This window comes from Apus apus, chromosome 6 (assembly GCF_020740795.1).
Source record: "Apus apus isolate bApuApu2 chromosome 6, bApuApu2.pri.cur, whole genome shotgun sequence".
NCBI lineage: Eukaryota > Metazoa > Chordata > Aves > Apodiformes > Apodidae > Apus > Apus apus.
The window spans coordinates 5,898,515-5,925,182 of NC_067287.1; the positions used below are offsets into that span (position 1 = coordinate 5,898,515).

A 26,668-nucleotide genomic window follows, 5' to 3' on the forward strand; every position below is an offset into this window, starting at 1 on the left:
CACCCCCAGAGCCAGGTCCAGCTGGCACCACCACAGCTTCTTCCTGGGGTCAATCTCCCAGCCCCCTCCACTGGAAGCTGGGGAACAGGGCACTGGTCAGCACTTCTTAGCTGCAAAACAGAATGTATTTAAAACTTCACAGCTTGGCAGAAAGGCTATGGTTGGGAAAAAATGGAGTAGGTGCTTGCAATTCTGCTCACATCTTTCCATGAGCTGATCACCTAACTTTGTCCTTCTGGAATAATTTCCTGCAGAAATTCATGATGTGAGTCGTGGTTTGAGGCAGCTTCCCCTAGAAACAAAAGAGAAAAGAATATAAACTGCTGGCCCTTTTTAATATTTTAAGTAACTTGTTTCTTTTTCTTACCTCTTGTTATTTCCCCTAGACAGATGTTAACGTATTGGTTCTTCATTCTGCTGTAACAGCTTCATACCTTATTCTTTTGGGCTTCCATAATATTTTCTACTCCAAAAAAGTTACTTCATTTATCCTTTCAAAGCATCTGAACCTTCTTCATGTTACATTTGAGCCCAGGTCTCCTGAGATGAAAGAACATCACCCTACAGTATTACACATCTTTTTGTTCTACTTCCTAGAAAGTGAAGTTTAAGAGGAAGGAAAGTTTCAGACCTCGTTACATGTTGAAGTTTATAGAAAGCAGGCTGTATTTTTAGAGCACTGGCAATATTCTGAGGGGAAAGGGAGACTATATACAGCAGACTCAACCTACATATGGCCAGAAAAGCCTGGAAAGGATCTTCCCAGCATGGGTGCACTCTGAGAGTCTGTTTACCTCTGCAACATGATGATTTCTTATATCTCTTCTGTACTTACTGCAAAACTTGGATCAAAAGGCTGTGCTTTGGGGGAATGCGAAGCTGATGGCCTCTGCCAGAGTAATTAATTTGTATTAATCTGAGTGCTTCATTTCGATAACATTTCTCTTACTGCAAAATAATAATTTAAAAAATAAATAAAAATATCCCAACAAAAAAACCCACCAAACAACAAAAAAGCAGGTTTAATATTACAACAAGTAGTCAGTACAAAATCAGCAAGTTTTGCATTTCATATTAAATAAATTTTCTTGTTTGTGTAGTTAATACTCAAATCACAAGAATATAAAATGTTTTTTTAATATAAACAATAAAATTGTTTAGTTGTATTGAAACCTTCATGTTGTGCAAGCCACGTAATATTAAAATAGCTCTTTGTGCTACATCCTTCTTTTGTTTTCCTCTTCCAGACAAACTCACAAGCCTGGCTTTGCAACCAGTGATAACTCCTGAGCTTGTGCAAGGTCGTGTCCACCTGAAGTGCACCTACAACATCCCCTCCATGAAGCCACCACTGCAGTTTGCCGTGGTCTGGTCACGCCTGTCCACCCCTGGCCAGAGAGAGCAGATCCAGCAGGACATGACCCTGCAGCCATTTTCCTACATCGAGATGAATGGTGTAGATCTCAAACTGGGAGACACGGTAATGCTGCCCTGCCTTCTGCCAGAAATGGTCCAACACTCTTGGAGATTAGATCCTTTCCTTCGGTCTTTGTTGTGTTTTTAGTGGTGCTGCTCCTCGCTCGTTATACTCACAACTACTGCAGTAAAAACCTACTGAAACTGTTTTGCAACAGGATTATTAAATGGCATTTATCAGATTCAGGATCTGTAGCATTTCTCTGAACAGCAGTGAGTTCACAGAAACTACCCATTTCCCTGTTTTCTAAGGGCAACCTGAATATTTGCACTTACATTACAGCTTGAATGCCACGAAGTAGGGAGTAGTAGTAGGTACATGAGCCTGAGCTCATTTTTGCTTAGTACTTTTTGTATCTTGCAGCAGCAAGAATTTGCAGTAGAGGCAGGCTCAGCTATAGGCACTTGGTGATTTTTATACTCATGGACCAGAGACACAATCGCATCTTTTCACTAGAAAAGAAAACAGCACCTTTTAAAATAGAGGGAGGTTTATTTTATGGTCTTTTTCATGGTGTTCTGCCTCTCTGATTCCAAATTCTTGGTTCAATAACATACTGAAAGATTGAGTTCATTAAAAAGCAATCTTTAAGAAGTATACTTGATGGCTTACATAGCAACACAGTTCTAGCTCCAGTTCCAACAACAACAACAAAACAGAAGCCAACACAAGATGTGAAAAAAAAAAAAATTGACTTGTGTACAAATTCATGGCCTTTCATGGTACAGAAACAAGACTTTTAAATTTAAATTAGGTTCATAACTTTTATCGCCAGAGAGCCATTAGTGATGCTACAACAAACTGAAAGAATAAGCAGGGATAATGGACTGGTGTTAAAAGTAGGTTGGAAATAGTCTTGGCATTTTGCAGCTCTTCTTTGAGATATTTAAGATACATAAGAAATGTGAAGAAGTTTTTTCCAGTTCTTGAAAGGATGAGTCATTTAGAACAGCAGCACAACTGAGATAGTTCTCTCTCATTTCTCCTTCTATTTATGCCTCCTGAGTTCAGAATCTGACTGTTGTTCTCACTTCTATTGTAACATGAGGCAGACAATTCTGCCAGTTTAAGAAGTTTGGGCTACAAAGAGATATTTTCATAAAAATATTTTCACTTGCAATCACTTGAAATCTAGTTTTAACAATCCTGAGGGTTTCAGAGAAAATATAGTCCTGTTAACCAGTAGCATCACCAAATCTTTACAAGACCATTTTAATTATATTAAGTTTAGAGTAAGCCCTTCTTTGTCCTCTGCTGAAACTAGGTGTTTAATTTAGTGGGTATAGTGAAACTAAAATGTTCTCGTCTAGATTTTTTTTTTTAAGGTCTTCATGGCCTATTTGCCTAATTATAATTATCCGTAAATCATCACTGGTGAAAACCAAGCAATGAAGCCTCAGCTGTAACTGGGAATTCAGTTTTACCTAATAAAGGCTTCAAAAATCATTTCACCGCATTTGCCATCCCGCTCTGGGTGTCTAGTAAGAGTCACAAAGGGGCAGACTCCCCTCTCCACAGAATCACAGAATCTCAGGGGTTGGAAGGGACCTTGAAAGATCATCCAGTCCAACCTCCTGCCAGAGCAGGATCACCCAGAGCACATCACACAGGAACGTGTCCAGGCGGGTTTTGAATGTCTCCAGCAAAGGAGACCCTGCTAATGGTGTAAATCTGAAGCAATTTACTAAGTGTTTTTAGGACTACCTCAAAGGAAAGGTGATGCCAGTAAAGGAGGAGTCAGACCCTGAGGACCCAACTCCACTGCAGAGAGGCAGTTTGTAGTCTTTCACACCACCCAGGAAAGATGCAGGTGGGAGAATTTTTTCTTAGGCAGCTTCAAAGGGAGGCCAGATCCCCACTGATAAAAGCTGTATTGGAGAGGAGACCACCAAACAAGAGCCCTCGCCAGCTCTTTCTCCTTCTCCATGCACCAGCCCACCACACAGCTGTGTGCTGCCAGGGTATGTGGGTGACATTCAGGGCAGAATTTGTCCCCTAGGATGCAGAACTTGCAGCATTTTGAAAAATGATTGCTTTTGTTTAACTTACTCTTTGCCTGCCTGCACTTAGCCTGACTTCGGCCCCAGTGCTTTCATGGCCTGAAATCAGCACCTTCTCTGTTCATTTCTTGATAAAAAACTACAGCCAAGTGAAAAGATACTTTTTGTTGTTGTTGTTTAATCACCTTGTAGGTGATTGATATCTGTGCTATTTTTTACCTGTCAGAAGCCTCCAGGGAACAGGTTAGTCACATAATAGAATAGCTATTGATACGTTTCACTATGCAGTCAACCCTTAGAGAAGAGTCGAGATTTACTGGCCAACATTTCTGAACTTGTATTGACTAAACAGCCAGTTATTTTTTAATAGCCATCATGTGTGCTTTTCTACCCCATCTTTGGGCTCCAATTTTGTTATTTCAGACAGTAATGTTGCCAGCAAAATGTTCAGAAAACTATTGCAGCCTGAAATAAATCTATAACATGCCACTATTTCTATACAATCGCTGAAAGAAGCCTACTCCATCTGATATGAAAATCCTGGCATTCCTAAGCCTTATTTATGTGAGAGTGACAGAGGTCACTTCATTCCTCGAGGCACAGCCATCTATAAATTATAGCAGCACACTGTGAGTAATGAGTTATGCTAAGAAAGAAGGGTGTTAAGAAGAAAACCGTGCAGATTTTGCTCAGCACAGCCATCCAAAATTTGATACAGCGAAGAGCAAGTGTCACCAAACATAAACTGTGATGCACATTGTAAAATAAAAGTGTTTCAGTAACACCAGCCTTTCTGAGCTGTGTGCTAGAAGTGGCTGCTTTGCATGGTAGTCTCCAACAGCAGACAAATATGCCCCAGCCAAAAAAAATATAATATTTAGTGCCTCAATATATAAAATAACTAATTTTCACTCACAAGAGAAGAGGAGTTAAATTGCCCCTTGCTTAAATATTAATCCCATCCCAACCACTGGACTTGACAAAGTCAACAACAGAAATAAGAGGACCTGCCTGTTCACAGGTCACATCCAAGTCTGCGATTTCTTTCTCAACCTTCAGGTAGAAAATGAGGAGCATCCCCACTGAAACAGAGTTCTGGGCAGATTCAGAGATGTTAAAGCAGAAATAGGATGAGCAAATTGGGAAAATTTCTTTCCTTCCTAGGTGAATGACCCACAGTCAGCCTCCACAGACTGTCTGGCATTTGGCAACTGGGAAGAGCTGCTGTCTGTATCTGTAACAAGCAGCGGGGTGACTGGAGCTGGACTTCCCACAGCGTCAGGTCATGCTGCTGCACCAGCTCCCTCCCTTCTGCAGCTAACAGCTCATCAGAGGGAGCAATCAGTGGTCAAAAGCTCTAAGGTCTAGCTTATTAATTAATACAAAGTCAGATTCTCCCTACCTTCCCCTTCCTGCTAACCCTTCTGGAAAGCCCTTCCAGACACTTTGTTCCTACCCCTCTCTGCAAATGCCTACAGCCAGATCACTTCTTTGGGCTAATGAGAACTATGGCATTTTTTTTCCCCTCTAGCTTCCCTAGAAATGCCATCTTTCAGCTCTGCTCCTTTCATCAAGGCTGTAAACCACAGCACCCTCCTACACTTCCCAGCAGAGTGACTCCTGGAGGCTTTTCTAACCCTGGCCCCTTACTGTTAAAGAGAGGAGAGAACAGCACCTGGCAGGCCTTGGTAGCCCTCTCCAGACACTCTTTCACCTGGCAGGATCAATTCCATGCCCAGTTCTTCACCTGAGAGCCATGAGGGAGCCTAAGTGACTCTTACCCTTGCAGCCTCAGTCTGCCAGTTGACATGGGTGAGGTAGGTGGGAGGGTAGATCCAATCCTGGAGTTAACACAGTTAATCATCCACATCTTAGGCACCTGCAGACTTCCCTGCCCAGTGAATGGGAAGAAGCAGGTATCCCTAAAGAGTACCTTATGTTGAGACGGGAGCTTCCCACAGGTGGCCAACATAAATTTCTGATCCTAGGAGGTACCTGACTGATGAACAGGGATGAGTTTTGATGACAAAACAAGCATCTCCTGTTTTGCTTTTGGGAACCCAGCCCCTCATCTGAGCATGTCTGGGAGAGGCTGATGAAACTGGAGGCACAGCAATGCTGGATGTGCTGGCCAGCATCCCCCTCTGTGCCCCCCCCTTGGCACATGCCTCCTTTGAAGATGGCAGCAAAAGGAGATATGACTTTTTTTGAGCTTTTTTGTTTGCTCTCAGCCCCGAGTCTCTCACCACATGCTCAAGCTGCCACAGATGATCCCTGTGCTACGTTCAGAAGTAATTAGGAGCATGGAAAAAAGTGAAAGTGGAGGCATTTTTATGCTCAAAGGGAGTATAAACAACTGATTTGGGGAAGCTTTTGATTCGGAGATCTCTGAAAAAAACACACCACATTTTGATGTGTAAGTTATTAGAGAGAAGTTTCCTGGAGGTGGGCAAAGGTCCTAGGATTAAAATATTCTCCCAAATTGTTTCTCAGAGCTACCTGACCCCCATCAAATTAATGAGCAAATTCTGCTTTTAGCTAAACATGCTGCTCAGGTACAGGGTTCATGGCAAAGTGGGAAGGAATCTGACTGTTTCCACGTCAGGGTGGAAATCTGCTGCAACACAGAGGATAATTCTTGGCTACCAGGACCTTTTCAATCAAAATTTTGTGCCTAAAATTTGTTTTCCACCCTATGGGAAGATCTGCTGGTGCATGGGGGAAAGGGAGAACCCCAGGCCCAGAAACAATCCAGCCATCCTGTCTGAGAGCACCCTTACATATCTGTACCTTTAAAAGGCATGATGAAAAAATATAATTTGATTTTTCTAACAGATCTGATGAGTTTGTGGAAAAATACTGCCTAACCTGTCACAGCCATCAGCATACTGCTGTCAGTGGTGCTTTTATCTCTTTCCTTTAGAAAGGCTGCATCCTGAGATGGGGAGAGGAGGGAAGAAGAGAGAGAAAAAGTTGATTACTGAACTGGAGAAAAAAAAGCTTGTATTTAGCTGAAGGCAGAAAAAAAAAAAACAACAAAACCCTCCTTGGAGTGACTATCTTAATAATTATGTGACAAACTGTCAACCTGTAGCTCAGTAGCCGATGAACATATCTGCTGATTGTGAAGTGAAGTGTGCACCTAACAAGGTAAAGGCACTACAAGGGGAGGAATGATAGAAAAGACAGAAATAAAATGTAACTCATGACGACTGTACATTTCAAATCTGCAAAGTTTGTGCCAATCTCCAGAAGTGCTGAAGATAGAACAGGAACGGACTGGTAGACTAAGAATATCTCTATGCACAGAATAATTTTCTCTCTTAGTGTTCAGTGCTGTATCCATAAACTATACCTCTATAATACGTATGTGAGAAAATACAGTGCTCACAGGGCTTGAGTTGGGTTTTGATGTTTCCTAGAATGTCAATTTAGGGAAGACCACCAGGAGATGCCTCTGTTGGTGCCAGGCATCCTCATGTATGACCCTGCTGCCTCTCATGGCAGCTCCCTCTTTGGCTGGAACCCTGTACATGGGGGGCTCAGGAGGAGGTCTCTCTCTCTGTGAACATTTTTGGTAAAAAGCATTAAAGCCAGAAGAGCGAACAGCCCAGAGAGTGTAAAGACAGAATCTGCAATGCAGCTGCACTGGATTTGCTCAAGGAGCTCTGCAAGGAGATCAGCATTACTCCTTTTTTTAATAGGGGGAATGTATGTTATCTGAACCCTTTCTCTTCTGTCACTGCCTTGTCAGATCCCAATTTTGCAGACTCTCCCTGTGGCAGCTGTAGGAGAAGCAGCAGGAGAAAGATCAACACTCTCTTTCTACCCTCCCAGCACAAGAAGTTTCTTGAAAACTTTGTAAGCTGAACATAAACTGTTAAGGAATGCTTGGAGATAATAAATATCTAATGATAACGGGGGCTTATGACCCTTGAGGAGACAACTTGTTCTGCTTTGGAGGCAAATTGGCTAACTACAAAGTACCTGAGGAATTTTAACTTTAAAATATCTCTGTGAGGCCTGTGTCTTTCCTTCCTCCAGTAGACCCAGTATGACCTCAGGGTTTTCATTTAGGTACAAGTAACACCATTTTCACTGGGCCAAAGTGGCTGGAGCTGTCAGCAAAGGAGTGAGAAATTTTAAGATAAACATGACCTAAAAGGCCTGGGAATGAGCTGGACAGGAAATAATCCACCTGAAGAGTACAGAAAGCACTTGATTTTTCCCATAGCAGTACAAATGATGCTGTGCTGCCAGTGGGCACTCTCACTGTGTGCAAATGAGTTAGGAAAGAGGATTCTTCAGTCTGGAGAGAAATCGTCACTTGATGGTTATGTAGAAGAGTAAAAGAAGGTGGTAAAAGAAATATTCCAAAGTGCTATGTCATTCATGCCCCCATAGTCATATGATCTAGGAATGGCCTGGGTTTGTGACTCTTTTGCTGTCCCTGGCTATGGGGGTTGTGCCTGAGAGGGTGAGAGGTCCCAAGAGCAGAATGGTTGAGGGGTGATGCTGGAAAATCCATTCAAAGAAGTTTATCACAACAGAAAAGAAATTAGATTAGTCCAATTCATTCTCATGGGTTACTCGAGGCTTAAAAAAGGCAGTAGCTACAAATATGCCATCTGACTATTTGGAATTGATTTAGTATGTCACAATCTGTTACTCCATTTCTTAGAAGAAAAGCCCAAACAAATTTTTCAAAAGTATCGTTTCAGAGCCTATTGTCCTTTGCTTTAAGGAAAATTTCTGTAGTTTAATCTTATGATCCTAGAAATGATGTTGCAGTTTGAGTTTTCTGAAACCAATGAAACATGAAGATGGCAGATGGTGTGCGGGCTCAGCAGAGATAAAGGTTGTGTGACTGTGCTAGAAATAAAACATAAATGGCCTGATTAATTGTATTTGGTGTGGGAGGGTGTTGTTGTTTTGGAGAAATTTTTATAGTTTGGGGTTTCTTTACAAACCCTGTAGGCACATCTGCATCTTCTTTCATAATGCAGTAAGAAAAAAAAAAAAAAGGAGTTTCTTATATTGCTGACACATTTTCTGAGACCAGATGATTGTCAAACTAATTTACATTAAAAAAACCTGCTTACAAACATGGTACAGAGAGAAGATATTTGATCCAGTGGACAGACTGAAATCTAGGATCCCAAGGGCTAATGCCCTGATCCTGACAGCAATGTCTATGAACAATGTAATTCTCCCTAACTAAAATGAATTAAATCCCTACCCAAGGTGCTTGAAAAGCTGCCGAAGAAAACTCATGGTCAGCATTCAGTGTTATTAATTGTTGAGACAGAAACCACGTTTATTTGCTTATTAAATGCATCAGAAATTCTTCCAAATCTCCAGATTTATGCAGAAACATTTTTCAAGCCTAAACCAGAGGATGTAAGGAGGCAATTAGGAAAGCTAAGGCCTCCTTGGAACTAAACCTTGCTAGTGAGGTCAAAGACAATAGAAAGGGCTTCTTCAAATACATTGCAGATAGAACCAACACTAGAGGCAATATAGGCCCACTGCTGAATGAGGTGGGTGCCCTGGTGACAGGATATGAAGAAGGCAGAGGTACTGAATACCTTCTTTGCCCCTGTCTTTACTGCTGCAGACTCTCCCCAGATCCCATAAGCCCCGGAAGAAGTCAGGATGAAGCAGGAGTTTGCTTTGGTAGATGAGGACTGGGTTAGGGATCAGTTGAGCAATCTGGACATCAATAAATCGATGGGTCTGGATGGAATACACCCACAGGTGCTGAGGGAACTGGTGGAGGTCATTGCTAGGCCACTCTCCATCATCTTTGGTAAGTTCTGGGCAACAGGAGAGGTGCCTGAGGACTGGATGACAGGAAATGTCACTCCAGTCTACAAGAAGGGCAAGAAGGAGGACCCGGCTAACTACAGACTGGTCAGCCTCACCTCCATCCCTGGAAAGGGGATGGAACAACTTGTTCTTGGCACTATCTCTAGGCATATCAAGGATGGGGGGGGGGGTCATTAGTCATTAAGAGCAGTCAACATGGTTTTACCAAGGGAAAGTAATGTTTGAACAACCTTATAGCCTTCTATGAGGAAGTAACTAGGTAGATAGATGATGGTAGAGTGGTAGATGTAAAGCATTTGACACTGTCTCCCACAGCATCCTCGTAGATAAACTGAGGAAGTGTGCTCTTGATGATCAGGTAGTGAGATGGATCATGAACTGGTTGAAAGGAAGAAGCCAGAGAGTTGTGGTCAATGGGACAGAATCTAGTTGGAGGTCTGTGACTAGTGGAGTCCCTCAGGGGTCAGTACTGGGACAGGTACTATTCAATATTTTCATCAACGACCTGGATGAGGGAACAGAGTCTGCCCTCAGCAAGTTTGCTGATGACACAAAACTGGGAGGAGTGGCTGACACACCAGAAGGCTGTGCTGCCATTCAGTGAGACCTGGACAGGCTGGAGAGTTGGGCAGAGAGAAACTTGATGAAATTCAACAAGGACAAGTGCAGAGTCTTGCATCTGGGGAAGAACAACCCCATGTACCAGTACAGGTTGGGGGCTGACCTGCTGGAGAGGAGGGTAGGAGAAAGGGACCTGGGGGTCCTGGTAGACAGGAGGATGACCATGAGCCAGCGATGTGCCCTTGTGGCCAAGAAGGCCAATGGCATCCTGGGGTGTATTAGAAAGGGTGTGGTTAGTAGGTCAAGAGAGGTTCTCCTCCCCCTCTATTCTGCTTTGGTGAGGCCGCATCTGGAGTATTGTGTCCAGTTCTGAGACCCTTGGTTCAAGGACAGGGAACTGCTTGAAAGAGTCCAGTGCAGAGCCACAAAGATGATTAAGGGGAGCGGAACATCTCCCTGATGAGTAAAGGCTGAGGGAGCTGGGTCTCTTTAGCTTGGAGAAGAGGAGACTGAGGGGCGACCTCATCAATGTTTACAAATATGTTAAGGGCAAGCGTCTGGAGGACACAGCCAGGCTTTGTTCAGTGATGTCCAGTGACAGGACAAGGGGCAATGGGTGCAAACTGGATCATAGAAGATTCCTGGACACGTTCCTGTGTGATGTGCTCTATGTGATCCTGCTCTGGCAGGGAGGTTGGACTAGATGATCTTTTATGGTCCCTTCCAACCCCTGAGATTCTGTGATTCTGTGAAACCCTCAAACATGTTTCAACAGTAGAAAAAAAAAAAAAAAAGCAGCTTAATAACACTGATCAATAGGAAGATGCATCACTATATGATTTTTCTTCAAGAAAAGCTATAGCATGTGCTGTTCATTTATTGCAGGTCTTTTGCACTGTCACTGCTTTTACGAGGGACACTCCTGAGCAGCACTGGCTGCCTGAAGAGAGCAAAGGTTTCTATGCTGGCATCAAGGTAATGCTGATGGTCCTGATTTACTGACTGGTCTAGTGTATCCCCAGGGAATCTTATACATTAGCTGACATGCTCAGAAAAAAAACAAGTCACAGAAACATAAACCTTGATCATCCTAACCAGAGCTGCTTTTATGTTCACTTTGAAAAAATGTCTTAATAAATTCTCTGCCTTTCAGTCTGTCTGCAAAAGGCCCTGAAGTCACCACCAGCACTGTGAGTGGGTGGTGACACTAATGCACCATAAAGAATGGACAGAACTACACCTAGTAAATACATGCCAAGGACTCTGGTGGTTATGTGTAATGGGAAGACACACCTACAAGGATGCAGAAATTTGTTGTAACTAAAGCCAAACAAAGTGAAGAGAAAAAAATCAGTTTTACCCATCGTTTTCTGATGGTTGGGCACTACAAAAAAAAAATTGCTAAAGATAAATTCACACCGAGTGCAAAAAAAAAGGTCTAATCCCAATCAAGGATTAGGCTGCCAGTCTGGCAGTCCAGCAGAATTGGAGGTTTTCTGAGTATCTTCACTTCATGTCTCCTTGAATGGTGTTTTAAGAATCAGGCAGCCTATTCTATGTGACATTTGAAGGACAGTTTTAGTCTTTGTGGAAATGCTAGAATTTCCTAGAGAGTGGAAATTCCCATTTCTGACTAGCCCCAAGTTCTGTCTCTGCTCTTGTCTCAGGGGAGCAGATACACAGAAATGACATAACCTGAGCTCTCTCCCCAGGGCACAAACTACCCAAGCTGTAACGTATTATCTATGGAGAAACCCTCCCTCCTGGGATGGCAGGGAAGAGGAATCAGGCAAAATTCTCTCACTTGGCACCTGGGATAGAGGATAACTATACAGCCCATGGCCATGAGCTACTGCCATGCTTTAGGTCCTCAGTCTTTGTGGAATTTCTACCACTGTATTAGATTAGGAGCTCTTTTTAAACCAGGAATATTAAAAATTAATTAATTCTGTGGTTTCATGTTATTTTCAGGCTTCAGGAAAAACTTGCTTTGAGATTAAGAGATGAGAAGCAATTAGACACTATGACAACAGCAAACATTTTCTTAATTGCCAAGAATATTAAAGTATTTTAACAACAATTTTACCTTATAAAGTTGAAGTTCATTATTACAAAGATTATTACAAGGATTATTATTAAAACTATTCTTTTTTTGCAAGGAAATATATCTTTTCACAAGTGATTAAAACCTCTTAACACTTCATAAATGTCAGTATTGCCTAATTAATCTGTCAAAATGATCTTATTTCCAGTTTTTGCCAGAATCATTACAAATTGCAGAGGATGGCAAAGAGCATGTTTTGACTGTTCTCAGCACTGTACCCATTGTCTGTCCTGGGCATGATGATTCCTGTAAAATTACTTTACAGCTAAGTACTGAGGATTTGGGTAAGAGTTTTATGTATCACCATCAAATCAGTGTGATTATTTTTTCCTGTATTTATGTTACAATGAATTCCAATAGAAATTATACTACTTAAATAACAACAAAGGGCAGAAGCCATAAAAATCAACAAACAAGGCCATACATTTGTTTGCTATATAAAATAGATGATAATATCACTCAGGTTTTTGAGAAAAAAAATATTAAAAAACAAAGCTGAGTGGCAACAACTTGAATGGTAATCTATTGAGAATTATAGATTAAATAACTACGAGTAGAAGAGCTTATTTTAAATTCCAGGAGTATAAAATTTCATTTCAAGTTTTTGTAGCAGCAAAGGTCTTAGAATAATTTCTTTAATTATCAATAAGAAGCTCACCTGCAGATTTATTATTCAGTAAATGTGGACTGAAGCCTTTTTTCTTTCTTTTGCTGGCTTACAGTTTTTGTCTAACTTAAGAAAGAAATCATTATTATGCTTATATATTATTCACTTCCTAAAGGTTGCTTTTTTTACTTGAAAACACTGACAATGTCACTTAGAAAATTCTCTTGCTCTTTTAATCAGTAAAGGCTTTTCCCAGGATAATCTGGTGCAGTATCATGCCTAACCAAGGGGTCACAGATGTATTTAATTTCCATTTGCATTAAATAAAACACCCAACTCTTTTTTAACAAGGCATTTATTTATCTTCCATATGTGACTCAAGGAAAAAAATATTTAGAGATAGAATTACAGCTACAGTTTCTCTACCCACAAAAAGTTATTTTAAAAAAAATATTGGCAAAACTCAGTTCCTGGTATTTTTCCCTTTCTGAATCCCTCTCCTTTCTCTCCCCATCATCAGCCAAGTGCTTAGACAGAAGAGGAAAAATATTTCAAATATTATCATAATAAAATGATCTTAAACTGAACACTACCTCATGGTTCCAGCAGCTGTGTTGGCTCTTGTAGGTGGAGCACTTTGCCAGGGTCTTCTCCAGTCCCACGACATGGGAGAAAGTGGGGAGACAAGATTTGCAGAAGCGGATTTATTTTCCAGTTGTCAATGGGCTTAATGTGTTGGTGCCAAGAGGTCCCAGGACAAAGGCAAAACTTGACCACTTGGAAACAACAGGGACTTGTCATCATTGTGGAAAATTTCTACTAGTTTTAATCAACTCATTTCTGCAGGTCAGACTAATAACCCGCTCTAGCCCTTGATTGCTCCATCCCGAGGCTGTTTCCTTGGTTGACACTTGGGCTGTTAATGATCAATTGAGATATCTGTGTATACTTAAGGTCAAGTATCTGCTGCTGGGTTTGCATAACTTCATGTTTGGTTTGTGCCTTTATTCTCTTTAGGGTCTGTTAGTTTATCTGAAGGAACACTGTGGGCTTCTGAAAGACATTGAAAATAAAAGCCATTTTAGCTGAGATTCGTTCATACCAAATAAATTAAATGACAAGCTCCTTCTCTGACTGAATCCATATAACAACACTGTTGTGCTAATTATGTAGGGAATAAGTGATAAGAAAGCTAATTACAAGCACAGAAATATCTCTCCAAGTTCAGACAACATCATAATCAATGCCAAGCCATAGCAGAGCCACTGGAGTTTGGCCTCTGTTAATTTTATCATTACTACTTTGACAAGATGATTTTCTTTGATTTTGTACTTTTGTTCTGGGTTGTGAGCACAGCCCGTGGGGCTACAATGGCAATAACTATTCCTCATGGAAACCTCCAGTTTAATTGAATCAAGAACCTTGAAAATGAGCCAGGACTTTTCTATAAGGAAAATATGAGGCAGCCTTTAAGGATTTGGTATGAGACATAATATGTCATTAATATTTGTAGATTTTTTTAGTTCAGCTCCTGTAGAACTCTACAGGGTTAATTTAAATTATGTTTTATGAGTCTTGTCCATAAGGAATAAAACATTGCTTATTTCATCGTGTTAGAAATTCCAACTTAAAATACTGAATGCCATCTCCTATAAACTAGTAAGCAATTCAACAAATGGGGAAAATTATTTGAAAATACAGGTTTGTCCTGTCCCTGAGACCTCAGCATGAAGGGTCAGGACGCAAGAGAAGTGGACATTACCAGTCTTGCTGCTAGAAGAGGTTCCTTTAGGAAAGATATCATGTGTAGGGGCAGAGCTTCATGAATGATTTGGGTTGCCATTGTCATATTGATTTTGTCACCATCCATTACATCCCACCCATCACAGATACTTAAATAGTCAGTACCACCACAGCTTGTGACACATTCTTTTAGTGAATTTATCCACACAATGACTTTGTGAAAGATAAAAATGAAACTACCATCATTTTACAGACTGGAAAGTAAAGCACCAGAACCTAGCTAAGCCAAAAATACATACGTGCTGCATTTGCCTTCTTGTTGTGGATCCAGAGTTCACTAAACACTGACTTGCCTGATCCAGATAAAAAATTCTGTTTTGTTTTAAATTAAGTAACTCCCAGCAGATTAATAATAATAATAATAGTAATAATAATAACAATAACAATAATAATAATAAATAATGCAAGTGGAAGATAAAAGATTTGCAGAAACACATACTCATCTCTTTCTGTGTCATGAGAACTACTCATCTTCATTCCCTGGGCATGCATCCATAAAGATAAGACTGTCATTCCAGAAATATTAGCACCTGTGGAAAGAAAAGCACCACTGAGTTTTAGTAAACTGTCTACTGCAGGGAGAATAAAAAAGCAGAGTAAGTTGTGCAGAGAGATGCCAGGTTGAGTCAGTCACAACTGCCTTCATGCAAAACCCGTCTGGTTTCAAGGCATGTTTGTCCTGGAATGTGAAAGGATTGTTGGATAGGAAAGAGGGTACAGGCAACTGGATAACACTTACCAGACTCTGTCTTTGTGTTCATTCCAGATAGCCACTTACCAGGGCCCCCAGACATTGCCCTCTCAACATGCCAGGTGGAGTTGCTGAGGGGACCCTGCTCAGAGAGCAGCTGCGCGGCGGCCGTGCTGACGGTGACAGCGGTGACAGACTTTGCCCAGGACGGGACCCGCGTCAGCCGCATCACAGCTGAGCCAGTTGGACAGAAGGATTTGCTTTGGAGGGATTACACACCCAAGGATGTAAAGGTCAGGTCCTAAAATAATTCGGAAAACGTGTCAAGTTTGAATGGGAAGTTTAGTGTTGCAGAAAACAGCGATAAACCTTAACCATACAAAAATCTGGGGACCACTGTCAGCAGAATAAACCAACACAGCTTCTTCATACATCAGGTAAAATTTAACATGTGAAGCCTTGTGCTTGAAGAGGTTTAGGTTTGATTATTGGCACATTGGTAAAGCCAGCAGCTGCATTGTAGGTGTAACCCAGCAAGCTTGTATGCGCTGGAAGTGAAGAGAGAGTGACCCCAGGTTAGGGAATCAGTGCCTTTTTAAGAAAGAGGGAGAGGGAAAACTGAGGGTTTGGAGAAGGAAAAGCAGTGCCTTGGGAATGAGAAAGGAGGATGGGACTCAGCAGTGCCATGTTCTATTTGTGACTATGCCAGGAGTCACTGGGACACCTCTGACAACACACAGGACTGCTCCATCTCAGCATTTACCCCTGTGCAGAACGTCCAAAATAAAAATAATAAGAATCAATCAGGGAAGCCAGCCATGCTTTCCCTGCAGAAAGGCTGGCCAAAGGAGCATGGGAACATGGACAGACCCCTTGTCTGCAAAGCTCTGTCAGGGCTTCAGCTGGGAGGTGTGAGAGCCCTAATCCCACCACCCGAGAAAAGAAACCAGAGCACAATTTGGCCTCAGATAAATTTCTCATAGAGGTGGCACATCCAAGCTGGTATATTTTAAATAACTGAGAACATATATATAACAGTAATTTCACTGCTCTGATTTTTGAGGATTTGCTCATGGGAGAATGAGATTAAACTGAACCAGAAGAATTTTTGTCTTCAAAGGTAAAATATCTAGCATAGGACTATATCCTTCCTTTCCAGTATAGGCTTATTTTCAACTTGTTAAGATTCTTAAACCAGAAATTGCAGCTAATTCAGTGTGGTGCACTTACATACCCATTTTTTTTCCCCTTGAAGTTACAAATGCTTCCATTAAAATATGAAAATGTAGCAAGCGTGAAATGGAATTAATCAATTTTAATAATAAATTCCATCTATCTCAGTTAAAATGTGATCTATGGAAACATAATAGATATTACCTTCCCTCCCCCCCATTTCCCTGTTGCTGCTTTGCAGTTAATTAGAGGTGTTAATGTAACACAGTTCCTGCAACATATCAAGGAAAAATCCATATATTACAATCCACATAGTCTTTAGTACTTTAGACTCATTCAAATATTTTTGATTTATCTGAAAATTGAATGGAAATGGTAGGTAGAACATCCCGACACACTCAGACACATGATAAGGTGGATTTCTTCACCAAACTCAAACTGCCTACAATGAGGACTTGGATCCTCTGCTGGTGTCACGCAGGAGAAGAGCAGAAAGGGCCACACGGATTTGTTTGTGCATGGGTTTTACAAAGGAAGGTGGCAGCCATGGAGAAAGTGGGAAAATCTGAGACACTTCTTTGTGCCACACTGTAGATACAAATGGCACAACTGACCTCAGATCGAAATGCTGTTCAACGGGGTGTTCAGTTTTTCATTCCTCAAGACAATCACTCTAAAATTTTGGGATGCCAGACACTGGTGGGTGTCTAAGTAATGTCTCTGCGATGGTTAAGGAGTATTTTAAAATACAGATGATGTATTGCCTTGGGTGAGGGATTTTGTCACGAAGTGTGGTTCTATCTTCACCCCGTTACAGATTTAATTTCACCGCTGTTCCTAAAAGCTAAATTCTGCTTTGTCACAAGGATAGAGTGGCCATCCTTCTTCCCCGCTCCATGGACTGTGGCAGAACTAACTGAATTGCCCCTCTGGACTTCTCATGGGCAAAGAGCAAGCAAAGAATTTACAGCCCTGGCCAAGATGTTATCCTGGCAGGCTGGATATGGGAGAAACCACAATATTTCATGACTCCTACCAGTATGACTGGGACCTCTTCATATTGCTAATCACTACAGAGTCCAGTCTTGTGTTTCTGAGCACTGGAGAGCAGAGAATGGAAAAATACCACCTCAAGCAGATCAGGCAATGCAGGCCCAGCACTGCCCAAGGTTCAGGTCTTGCAGCTCGGAAGGGAGTTGCCCTACCTCTGGCTTTCACAAGCATATCTGCTCCTTGCAGGGCACCAGAACTCTCAGATCTCATCTGTGACCCACCTTGTGCCCAAGTAACCAAGAGCTGATGCAGCTGAAGATCTTGATCGCTGTAGTAGATCCTTTTCTCTTTTATTCACATGCAGAATGCAGAAAGCTCCAGCAGCCTGGTTTGGGCCCTCATTACCAGTACCTGATCAATAACCTGCACATCAAATGTACAAATCAGCCATTCTTATGCTGTATCAGGAAACCTAAGGTCAAACTGGAAGACAGGATGTGACTACTGCTAAAACATGCTAACACTAAGTAATTGCAGCATACCTTACACCATACTTCAGGAATTAAAATTAGTACCAGTTAATGAGCACTCTAGTCTCTTGATAATTTCAGTGAACAGCCTAGTTCTTAGCAAAAAAGTTTAATAAAAAAATCTTCACTTATTACCAGACGAAGAAAGACAGTGCATTACATCAGGTGGAACAGGAGCACTTTGAATGCCCATATTGCATGTGATCAAACTCCTTTGTTTGAAAGCAAAGCCTATTTTGTACCCATTCACAGTCATATTTTAGAAGTCAGAATTTAGTTTGTGCTTGACACATGAATCCTGCCCCTAATGTTTTGTGAGGAACAGTAATGAAGAAAAACTGCTGTGTAGACTGTATTCATTACACATTTCATTTTAACTAGGTCACAGTTCAAGACCTCCCAACAGGGAACTGCTACTCTTTCACTGATCCACACATTATCACATTTGATGGATGGTGAGTATTCTACTTTGAAATAATTTGGCTCAATTACTGCAGTTTTCAGTTTCTGGATGTAGCATGCATTTGGTTTTACATTAGAATATCAAAAGAGCATTTTACTCATTTGCTTATGGTGATTAATGTAGTGCTTCAATAACAGACAGAGTTTCCTTCTAGCTGTTTATGCTCCTTTTAACAAAAGGACTAGAAATGTTTTAAAGTTGAGGCAGCAATGGTTTGGATTCTGAAAAAGTTTTACAAGATAAAGGTCAGATTTCAAAAAATTCTTCATTATTGACTTTGAGAGGGTATCTACACCATGTGGCACTAGGTTAGCAGCACCCCAGCTCCACACACGTAAGCCATGACCTCCCGGTGGCAGCACAGCACGGGGGACAGCTTGTGTCCTTCCCAGCAGCTTAGTGACACCTGATGCAAAGTTACTCTGCCCAAGGATGCTCTTGCATTCTTCTATCTACTACCAGAGCTGGCTTACACACAGCTGGGGCTCTGCATGGAGCTGACAGTCATAAACACGACCAAAAAAACCCCAGAAACATGGTTGTACTGTCTAGATAAAAGAAGTCCAGAAATGGTAAGTGGCAAATATCAGGGAAAGAGTGCAAAAATGAAGTTGTACCTCATCCTGCATTGCCCAGATGTCCTCCTATATTATCCAGCAATACGTTGCTTAAAGACTTGCGGAGCTAAAGGTGGTACCTTTGTGTTTGACAACCTGTATTGTTCAGAACTTTTCTTCAGTTAACTGCCCTACTCATTCCTAAATCTCTTTACCCCAGCTATTTAACATAACAAAGTTTCAAAGTTTGCATCTGGCATGTTTGATCCAAAGTTGTTAATATTTCAGATCACATTCCCGGTTTGCCATGGCGCCGTTAACCTCCTAATGGCAGAGCTAATGACTTTAGGAGCACAATGTCCACAGGGGCTCAGCAGGCATGATATTCTAATTTTGATTTCTTAATGTCCCAATTTCAGTCCAGCATGCTCTGGAGATAACATCTGAAATGACGTAAAAGCTGGAGAAATCTGTCAATGAAATATGAGTTAGGAAGGCAGTGACTCCATTGAAGGTTATACATCTGCCTGAAATGAGGATTTTCACCCGTGTAGACTCAGCTGGGAGATTTGGTCTGCACATCTAGGGCTTTCCAGTTTCCCTCCTGCTTTGCTAAGCACCATTTATCATGTGGTCAGGCACTTGTTTCATGCAAGTTTGGTTGCTCAGTATGTAGAAGCTGCAAGGTGCAAAGGCATTCCCATGCCTCATGTATCTGCAATTATTTCAACTCTGGGATGTTAAACTAGATTAGAATATTATTTCAAAACTCTCTGAATGTTTACATTCTAAAATATCCCCTTCTGATTTAGAACAAAGAATGGACAGTGATCTGCCAGGTTGTTGTTTTAGGAGGTCATAAATTACTGAAAACTTCCCTTGGAATGTGGAAATGCTTTCAGCCTTGTAGTATATTTTTCACAGCTTTCATAGGAAAAAAGGTCTAAAATTAAAAAAAAAAAAGCAATTTTATTCTAATAACTCATTGGATAGCACAACAACATGCTTCTAAGCAATTCATTATTCTAGTTGAGCACAGGGAGTTTGAAAAAGCCTGTCCTTCTGTGGCACCCTGCCTCAGAGTCACACAGCCTTGAAATGGAAAAATCCCAGGATTAGCTTTGTCCCTGGATAACTGCACCTTTCTTCCCTGTGGATGGACGTTCATCTCTGCTCTGTCCAGTGCAGCGTTAGTGAGCCAAGTTGATGGGGCTTCTGCCATCTCAATAAGCAGGTTATCTAACAAAGATATATCACTTCTTGATGTTCAGCCAAGTTTCTTACCCATCGTTTCACAGTCCCATTACTCCTTCTTATATTCCCATTTATTATTGTAAATAATTTCTCTTTCAATTATTGTAATGATTATGCCACCGTATTAACCATCATTTAAGCAACATCTCTGTCTGCTTATCCAAAAAATGTTAACACATTAGCAAGTGATATTAAAGCTTTGTTTCTAAGGAGCAGGGAATGCAATTTCTGCTTCTGTCCTGCTACAAACCAATAACCTAAAGACAAATACCCACACAGAGGTACAGATCTGGAGCATTCCTCTTTGGTCAGGAAAGGTCGTGGGGCATTGTGTTTGAATAAGGTGTGTGTTGGGTATGGTGCATGGAAGAATTACAGAAAAAGCTTGTGGGCTCAAGCTTGTGTCCCTCAAGAAATAAAAAGTATCAGAAAGATCAATCTGCAGATTGTAACCAGCAAAGGGAGAGAACAGCAAAGGCTGAGAAAATTCTCCTAGGGACAATGAAGCAATAGGCTGAGAGGATGAGTGAAACCTCAACTCTGGGGCATCAGGAGCTGTGTAGACTCTAAGCGATCTGTAGACACAGGCTCAGGTGAGAATAGGAAAGAACAGAAATATCCAAAATTTATCAGCAAGAACTGAAGGAAATAGCAGCCTTAACCTCTATATGGCTGCAAAGGTGGCAGCAAATAAAGCTTAATCTATCTGTAGGTTGTCTTAGAATGAGACAGCAGACCCTAAGATCCAACAGCTGTAGGCAGAGGTGCTGTGGAGGGGTGGTGATCTGCTGTCCCTTTGGCACCCTTTCCCACCCACTTGAGTCCTGGGGGTGCTCAATGAAGCAAGGGAAGGCTGAAGGTGGGGAACCCTGCCAACAGCAAAATGGTAGGAGTGTTTTCCATGCAAACGGGCATGCATGTAAACACCCTCCTGCCTTTCACAGGGTTTGATTACCTTTTTTTTCCTTTCCCATTAGCAATGGTGAGGAGAAGGAAAAATGCACAGCAGAGAAAAGCAAGGATGCCAGCAAACATGAAAATAGAAATTGCCACCTTTTTGATGTCCAAAATGTAAATGAAAAGCAAAGCTCGTTAAGATTTAACTCAATTTAACAATATTTGTTCTAATAATTTCTCTAGCAGATTTGTTGAAAAAAAATGAAAAATGACGTGAAAATCAAAAGGCTGGAAGTTAGTTCTTTTTTGTTAGTAAAATGTCCCTACTGAAATGGTCACTCCCAAAGCACAGGTTGATTTGTGAGACTTCATGACAACACTTCATTTTGTAACTTCTGTAGTGATATCTTCAATGATTTTCAGTCTGACACACTGAGCTCACATCACAGTTTGCTATTCATTAGACAACAGAAACACCTGACTTCTAACGATAACCCTCCCCTTTCGTACACTTCGTGCTAAATAAATTTATGTAGAAATATTTATCTTTTAATCTTTTCATTCTTGTGACCAAAGGAAGTGACTGAAAATCAAAGCAGAATGAGTCATATTTTACAGAGCAAGCACAATCAATTTGTGTATATTGGAGCATAGATGTGAAATAGCGTTAATTATACCAGCTAAAATCCAGAGAGAGCACTTCCTTTCAGAGCAAAGTACCTTCTAAATTAAACAAATGTGAAAGCGTGGTAAAGCAAAAGTATAGCCCTCATTACTAGTTATGGCACATTATAAATATAAAAGCTTTTCATGCCATAAATTGTAGATTCTTTAATATGAAGTGCTAGCTTAAAACTAAATATGCAGAAAATCCTTTTAAGGTAAGACATAAAAAGGGAAATATTTCTTGACTGGTGAAGTATATATATCATTCATATTATTTTGCATTTTTAAAAAAAAAGAAAAAAAAATATTTTTTGAGATTTCTCTAACATTGATGTTCATCTATCAATCAATATTAACCCAGGGGGAATGTCAACATTTCTGGTACAATGACAAAAGCTTGCACAGCTTCACACTTATGGTGGGTTTTAATGGTACTCATCAGAGTAGCCCATAACTGAATACTGGATATAAGTAGCCATCCCAGAGGTGCTTTGATGGTCTGTGGATATTTATACATCCTCAAGCATCCAGTGATTACTGAGCAGAAACCAATAGCTTCCTGAGAACAACTCAGTCAGTGTCCAATTGTAGGATCATAGAATGGTTTGGGTTGGAAGGGACCTTAAAGATCATGAGGTTCCAACCTCCCTGTTACGAGCAGGGACACCTCACACTGGACCAGGCTGCACAAGCCTCATCCAACTTGGCCTTGAACACCTCCAGGGAGGGGGCTTCCATGACCTCCCTGGGCAACCTATTCCAGTACCTTACTATCCTCATGGTGAAGAATTTCTTCCTGATGTCTAACATAAATCTCCTCTCTTTCAGTTTAAAACCATTACCCCTTGTCCTATCACTGCCCTCTCTGGTGAAAAGCCCCTCCCCAACTTTCCTGTAGCCCCTTCAGGTACTGGAAGGCCACTATAAGGTCTCCTTAGAGCCTTCTCTTCTCCAGGCTGAACAAACCCAACTCTCTCAGCCTGTCTTCACAGCAGAGCTGCTCCAGCCTTTCGATCATCTTTGTGCACAAGTCTATCAGCACTCTGAAACCAGAGAACATCCTCCAGCATCACCCAGTACTTCCTTAGGTCACAACTGGTACAAAATAGTTCTCACTAGCAAGGAAGGAGGGAGTCTACAAGTACATGCCAACAAATAAGATTGTTTGGTTGCAAAACTGTGATGGAAAAATCTTTAAGAGCAACAACAATAGTAACAGAATTAATAAAAAGATTAAGTGTAACTTGCTGAATAGTAAGTGAATTGTGTTAGTTAATGTAATGTCTCTAGTAGCAATTGTTTACATATATTTGTATTCTCTTCTGTCCCTCCCATTATAAACCAGCAGAAATTATTCCTGTAGCACCTCTTTGTCATAACCAAAAGGCTTAAGAGCATTTTATAATTCCTGGAATAAGTGCATAACCAGAACAGCCATGACTTCACGTTAGGATGAGAACTTAATGCACTGCTTGAAAAACAGCCCAAACACATGGATAAGGAGGAGGGGAAACACTTACCACCCGGTACATCGATTGCTACAGGTTACTAGGGCAGCAGGATGGGGAAAGGAGCTGTGGAGGGCAATTCAGACACAGGCAGCAGTGGCTGGATCACGCAGAACACACTGAGCTCCCTCATGCAAGAGCTCCAGTAATTCTACTTCATGCTTTTAGCACCGCAAGGCTGCAATTTGATTTCTCAAATATCGTCCAAAGAATCATTACCACAATTACAGTTGTGTAAACATCACAGAAGTTTACCTGAATGCATTCAATTACCCATTCCACTAATTCAAAGGCAGCTGAAAGCTTCACTTTAGACCCATTGCAGATTTGTTATGTGCTATGCAATCTATGCCATGACTTAACTGAAGGACTCTAAGTGACTTCCAGGAAAGCTGGATTCGGTCCACTGTCAATGCTTATTAAGCAGTAAATACCTCCCATAACTGCAATGCTATTTACATGCATATGCTAATACAATCTTATTTACCAGATGCTACTGATTAGTCAAGGTACAGCCATGCTAGTGCACTATTTTCCAGCAAGTTCATGGAGCTTAGAAGGAAAGGTGTTTCCTTCAAAACTGTTGAAGGAAACAGAGGAAGGTGATTCTCATAAAATATCCTGTCTCCTCTGACTCTCCTGTGAAGATGTCTGAATGGAGATAGCAGTGATGCTAAAAGAGATTACCTGGTTTTTGTGTTGTCCTTAGTTCTCACCAATCTTAGTCACATCATCTGTGCAGTATACTTAGGACTTATGCACCTGATAAGAAAATAAGATGAGACACAACCATTCAAAATCTTATCACTCTCTGGACAACTTCACTAACTTTTTTAAGAAGATAGTCAAATGTGTTGTGGGTTTTTTTCTAGCAGAGAAAAGCAGTTGGAGTTTAAATTCTTACTGTATTTTAAGCTACATAGTTGTCTATGGCTTTTATGCTAAAGAGAAATAAAATGCAGATGTATGTACATGCCAAAAAATCTTGGTTCATTAGACATTTGTCTCTCTGTATAGGAAACATTAACAGATTGAAAAAATACTCATATTTGTGTGCCAGTGCTTAAAATAATCCTGTTATTTAGTTGAGGTATTTTATACGTTCCTTTTAACATTTTGTTTTTTATTGTAGAAAAGAATAATGCTTATTATTATAAACTTATAGCTTAGTTTCCATTGTACTTAATTATCTAAAATCATGTTTCAAACTAAGTGCAGTGCCTTAAAAGGAAGAATAATCAATTTTATTTAAAGAAGGCAGCTGTTGGCTTCTGCGGAGAAAACTCCAGCTGCATAGATAAAGTGTAAAGCTGCTGCTTACTTTTATACACCACATTAGAATAAAATAGAGTAAGGTTGAGACAAGCTTATGAGTGAGAAAAGAAAGGAAGAAAAAACAGAGGAGGATCCTCTCGCAGATCCCTGTTATGGAAAGCCAAGGGTCTGCAGATGGGAAGAGCTTCACCTGGCTTGTGCAGAGGGGAAACACCTGCAAAGTTACTAAAGTTGTTCTGCTTGTGGCCTCACTTAGATGGAGCAAGGACTTTTTGTACAGAGAAGAATTAAAGTCCCAAAATATTCAACACTCTGCACTGTGCTGATTGCCAATCCATTTAGAGGGAAGGTTGTGCTTACAGGGAAGGAGTTAAGAGGGGAGAGCCAACTACATTTTAAGAGCTTTTCAGCAGAATCCCCATTTTTTCACATGAAGCATTCACCCAGGCACAGCCAGTCTTGTAAAAGTCAGTGATTAGTCACAGAAGAGGTTATTTGAGCACTGATTGTGCTTTGAAGAATATCATGCTGTAAAGCATCCGGTTAGAACCAAAACATATTTATTAAGGCCTGGAGGCAGGGACTTTTTCCCATTTGCTTTTTATCAAATGTTTATCCTTTTTACCCATGCCCGTTGCCATAGCAGCAGCTGGAAGACAGCCACCCACTTTCCACAAGAATTGTTAGGCACTTCCAGCTAATAAAGCTACGGACCTGCCCTTGTTTACAGTGCCAAAGAAACGCTTCCCTGCCTGTCGAATTTTCCCTCCCTCCCAGCCAGCCCCCTTCACCCCCACTGCTCTAATTAAGGAGCTGTTGCATGAGCACCAACAACCAACCATCACAGGTGGGTGCTCTGGGTGCTAAACCCTCTGTTTTGCTGTTGTTTAGGCGCTACGATAACTATAAAATCGGCACCTTCCTCCTGTGCCGGAGCACGGCGCGGGCCTTCGAAGTGCACGTTCGGCAATGGGACTGTGGCGGCCACCGCGCCTGCAACTGCGGCCTGGCTGCACGGGAAGGGGGGGACACGGTGCTGCTGGACACCTGCCACGGTCACTTTCAGGAGAGCAGACCCCAGCTGGCCATCAAAAGCACGGAGGCATCACCACAGGTCAAAATCCTCAAGTCCTACGGAGGAAGAAAAATAACCGTATGTGGCTATTTGAGTGTTGTCCCTTGTCGTTCGTTAAAAACGGGAGTTAAATGTTTCCGAATCATTAATGGAGTTGGTATAAAAATGTCTCTCTGAAGCCATAACAACACCTGCAGCTGAAAAACAAGATGCAGGTTAAAGGGTTGGTTTAACAAACTGTGAAACGAAACACCACAAAAATCTCTGGGAGTTTCTCAGCCATGTAGCAGAGTATCAGCACTGCCACTTACTCTTCGCGGTACGGCAATCCGCTCTCAGCTTGGATGTGCTACTCACTACCCAACTGCATCACATAAAGCACACTTCTTTGCAGAGCTGACAATATAAATATTCAAGGAAAGATCACAGGTAGCAGAATAATGCGTTTTTTAAGTGGAACAGTAAGGAAATATTAGTCAGATCGAGACGGCCTCCAAAAACTATGAAAAATGGGCTGCAAACAGGCAACATTTGGTAGAATTTAAAGTATTTACCTAAAAAAATATATGGCCACAGCATACTTGGCATGAGTATCTTTTATCCACACCAATCCAGTGACAGCACTGGAAGAATAAGAGCAGGCTGCATCGGGGGCTTTGGTGAGGACAAGAGCCATGAATTACAGCCAAGAAGATAATTTTCTCCTGAAGTTGTATCATCTAGATTTATTGCAAGGAAATGTTTTGGGTGAAGACAGGTCCACAATAGAGCCAGAACGAAGCAGGGAAGGCCTATGTTTGGCTCTCCTCATTTGGAATGTACCTTGGTAAGGTAGTAACTGGAAGTCTGTTAATTATAGAATAGAGAAAAAGCAGGAAGCAAGCTGTCACTTCACTTTGCAACTGAATGCAATAGAATTACTGTTTTATTACTAGAATAATCTTAGTAAGGAATCCCTGTTCTCATTAACACTTTGAGTAAGTCTCAGTGAAGCAAATCAGGACACCCACAGGACAGGAAGATGAACCCTGTCCTGATCTGAATGGGAATCTCTAGGAATCTACAGTGATGGATACAGACCTTGACCAGGGCACTCTGCTCGGTCCATCCCGGTTTGCTCAGCATCTCCAACCCCATGCAGTGCAGGGGCCAGCTCCACCACAGCCCCCGTGCCACTGTTTTTTGTGCAAGGCAACAGCTGCTAC

The 26,668-nt window shown here is 41.3% G+C and overlaps 1 protein-coding gene across 1 annotated transcript in view; it reads left to right on the forward strand.

The window, feature by feature from the left end:
* The window catches only part of LOC127386305 (von Willebrand factor D and EGF domain-containing protein-like), a 172,491-nt gene that overhangs the window by 49,718 nt on the left and 96,105 nt on the right, over positions 1–26,668 (forward strand). Inside the window, exons 4-9 of the mRNA XM_051623141.1 lie at positions 1,248–1,480; positions 10,753–10,842; positions 12,120–12,255; positions 15,148–15,365; positions 18,150–18,223; positions 25,280–25,541. Coding sequence (XP_051479101.1) covers positions 1,248–1,480; positions 10,753–10,842; positions 12,120–12,255; positions 15,148–15,365; positions 18,150–18,223; positions 25,280–25,541 — 1,013 coding nt within the window. The remainder of the gene's footprint in view (positions 1–1,247; positions 1,481–10,752; positions 10,843–12,119; positions 12,256–15,147; positions 15,366–18,149; positions 18,224–25,279; positions 25,542–26,668) is intronic.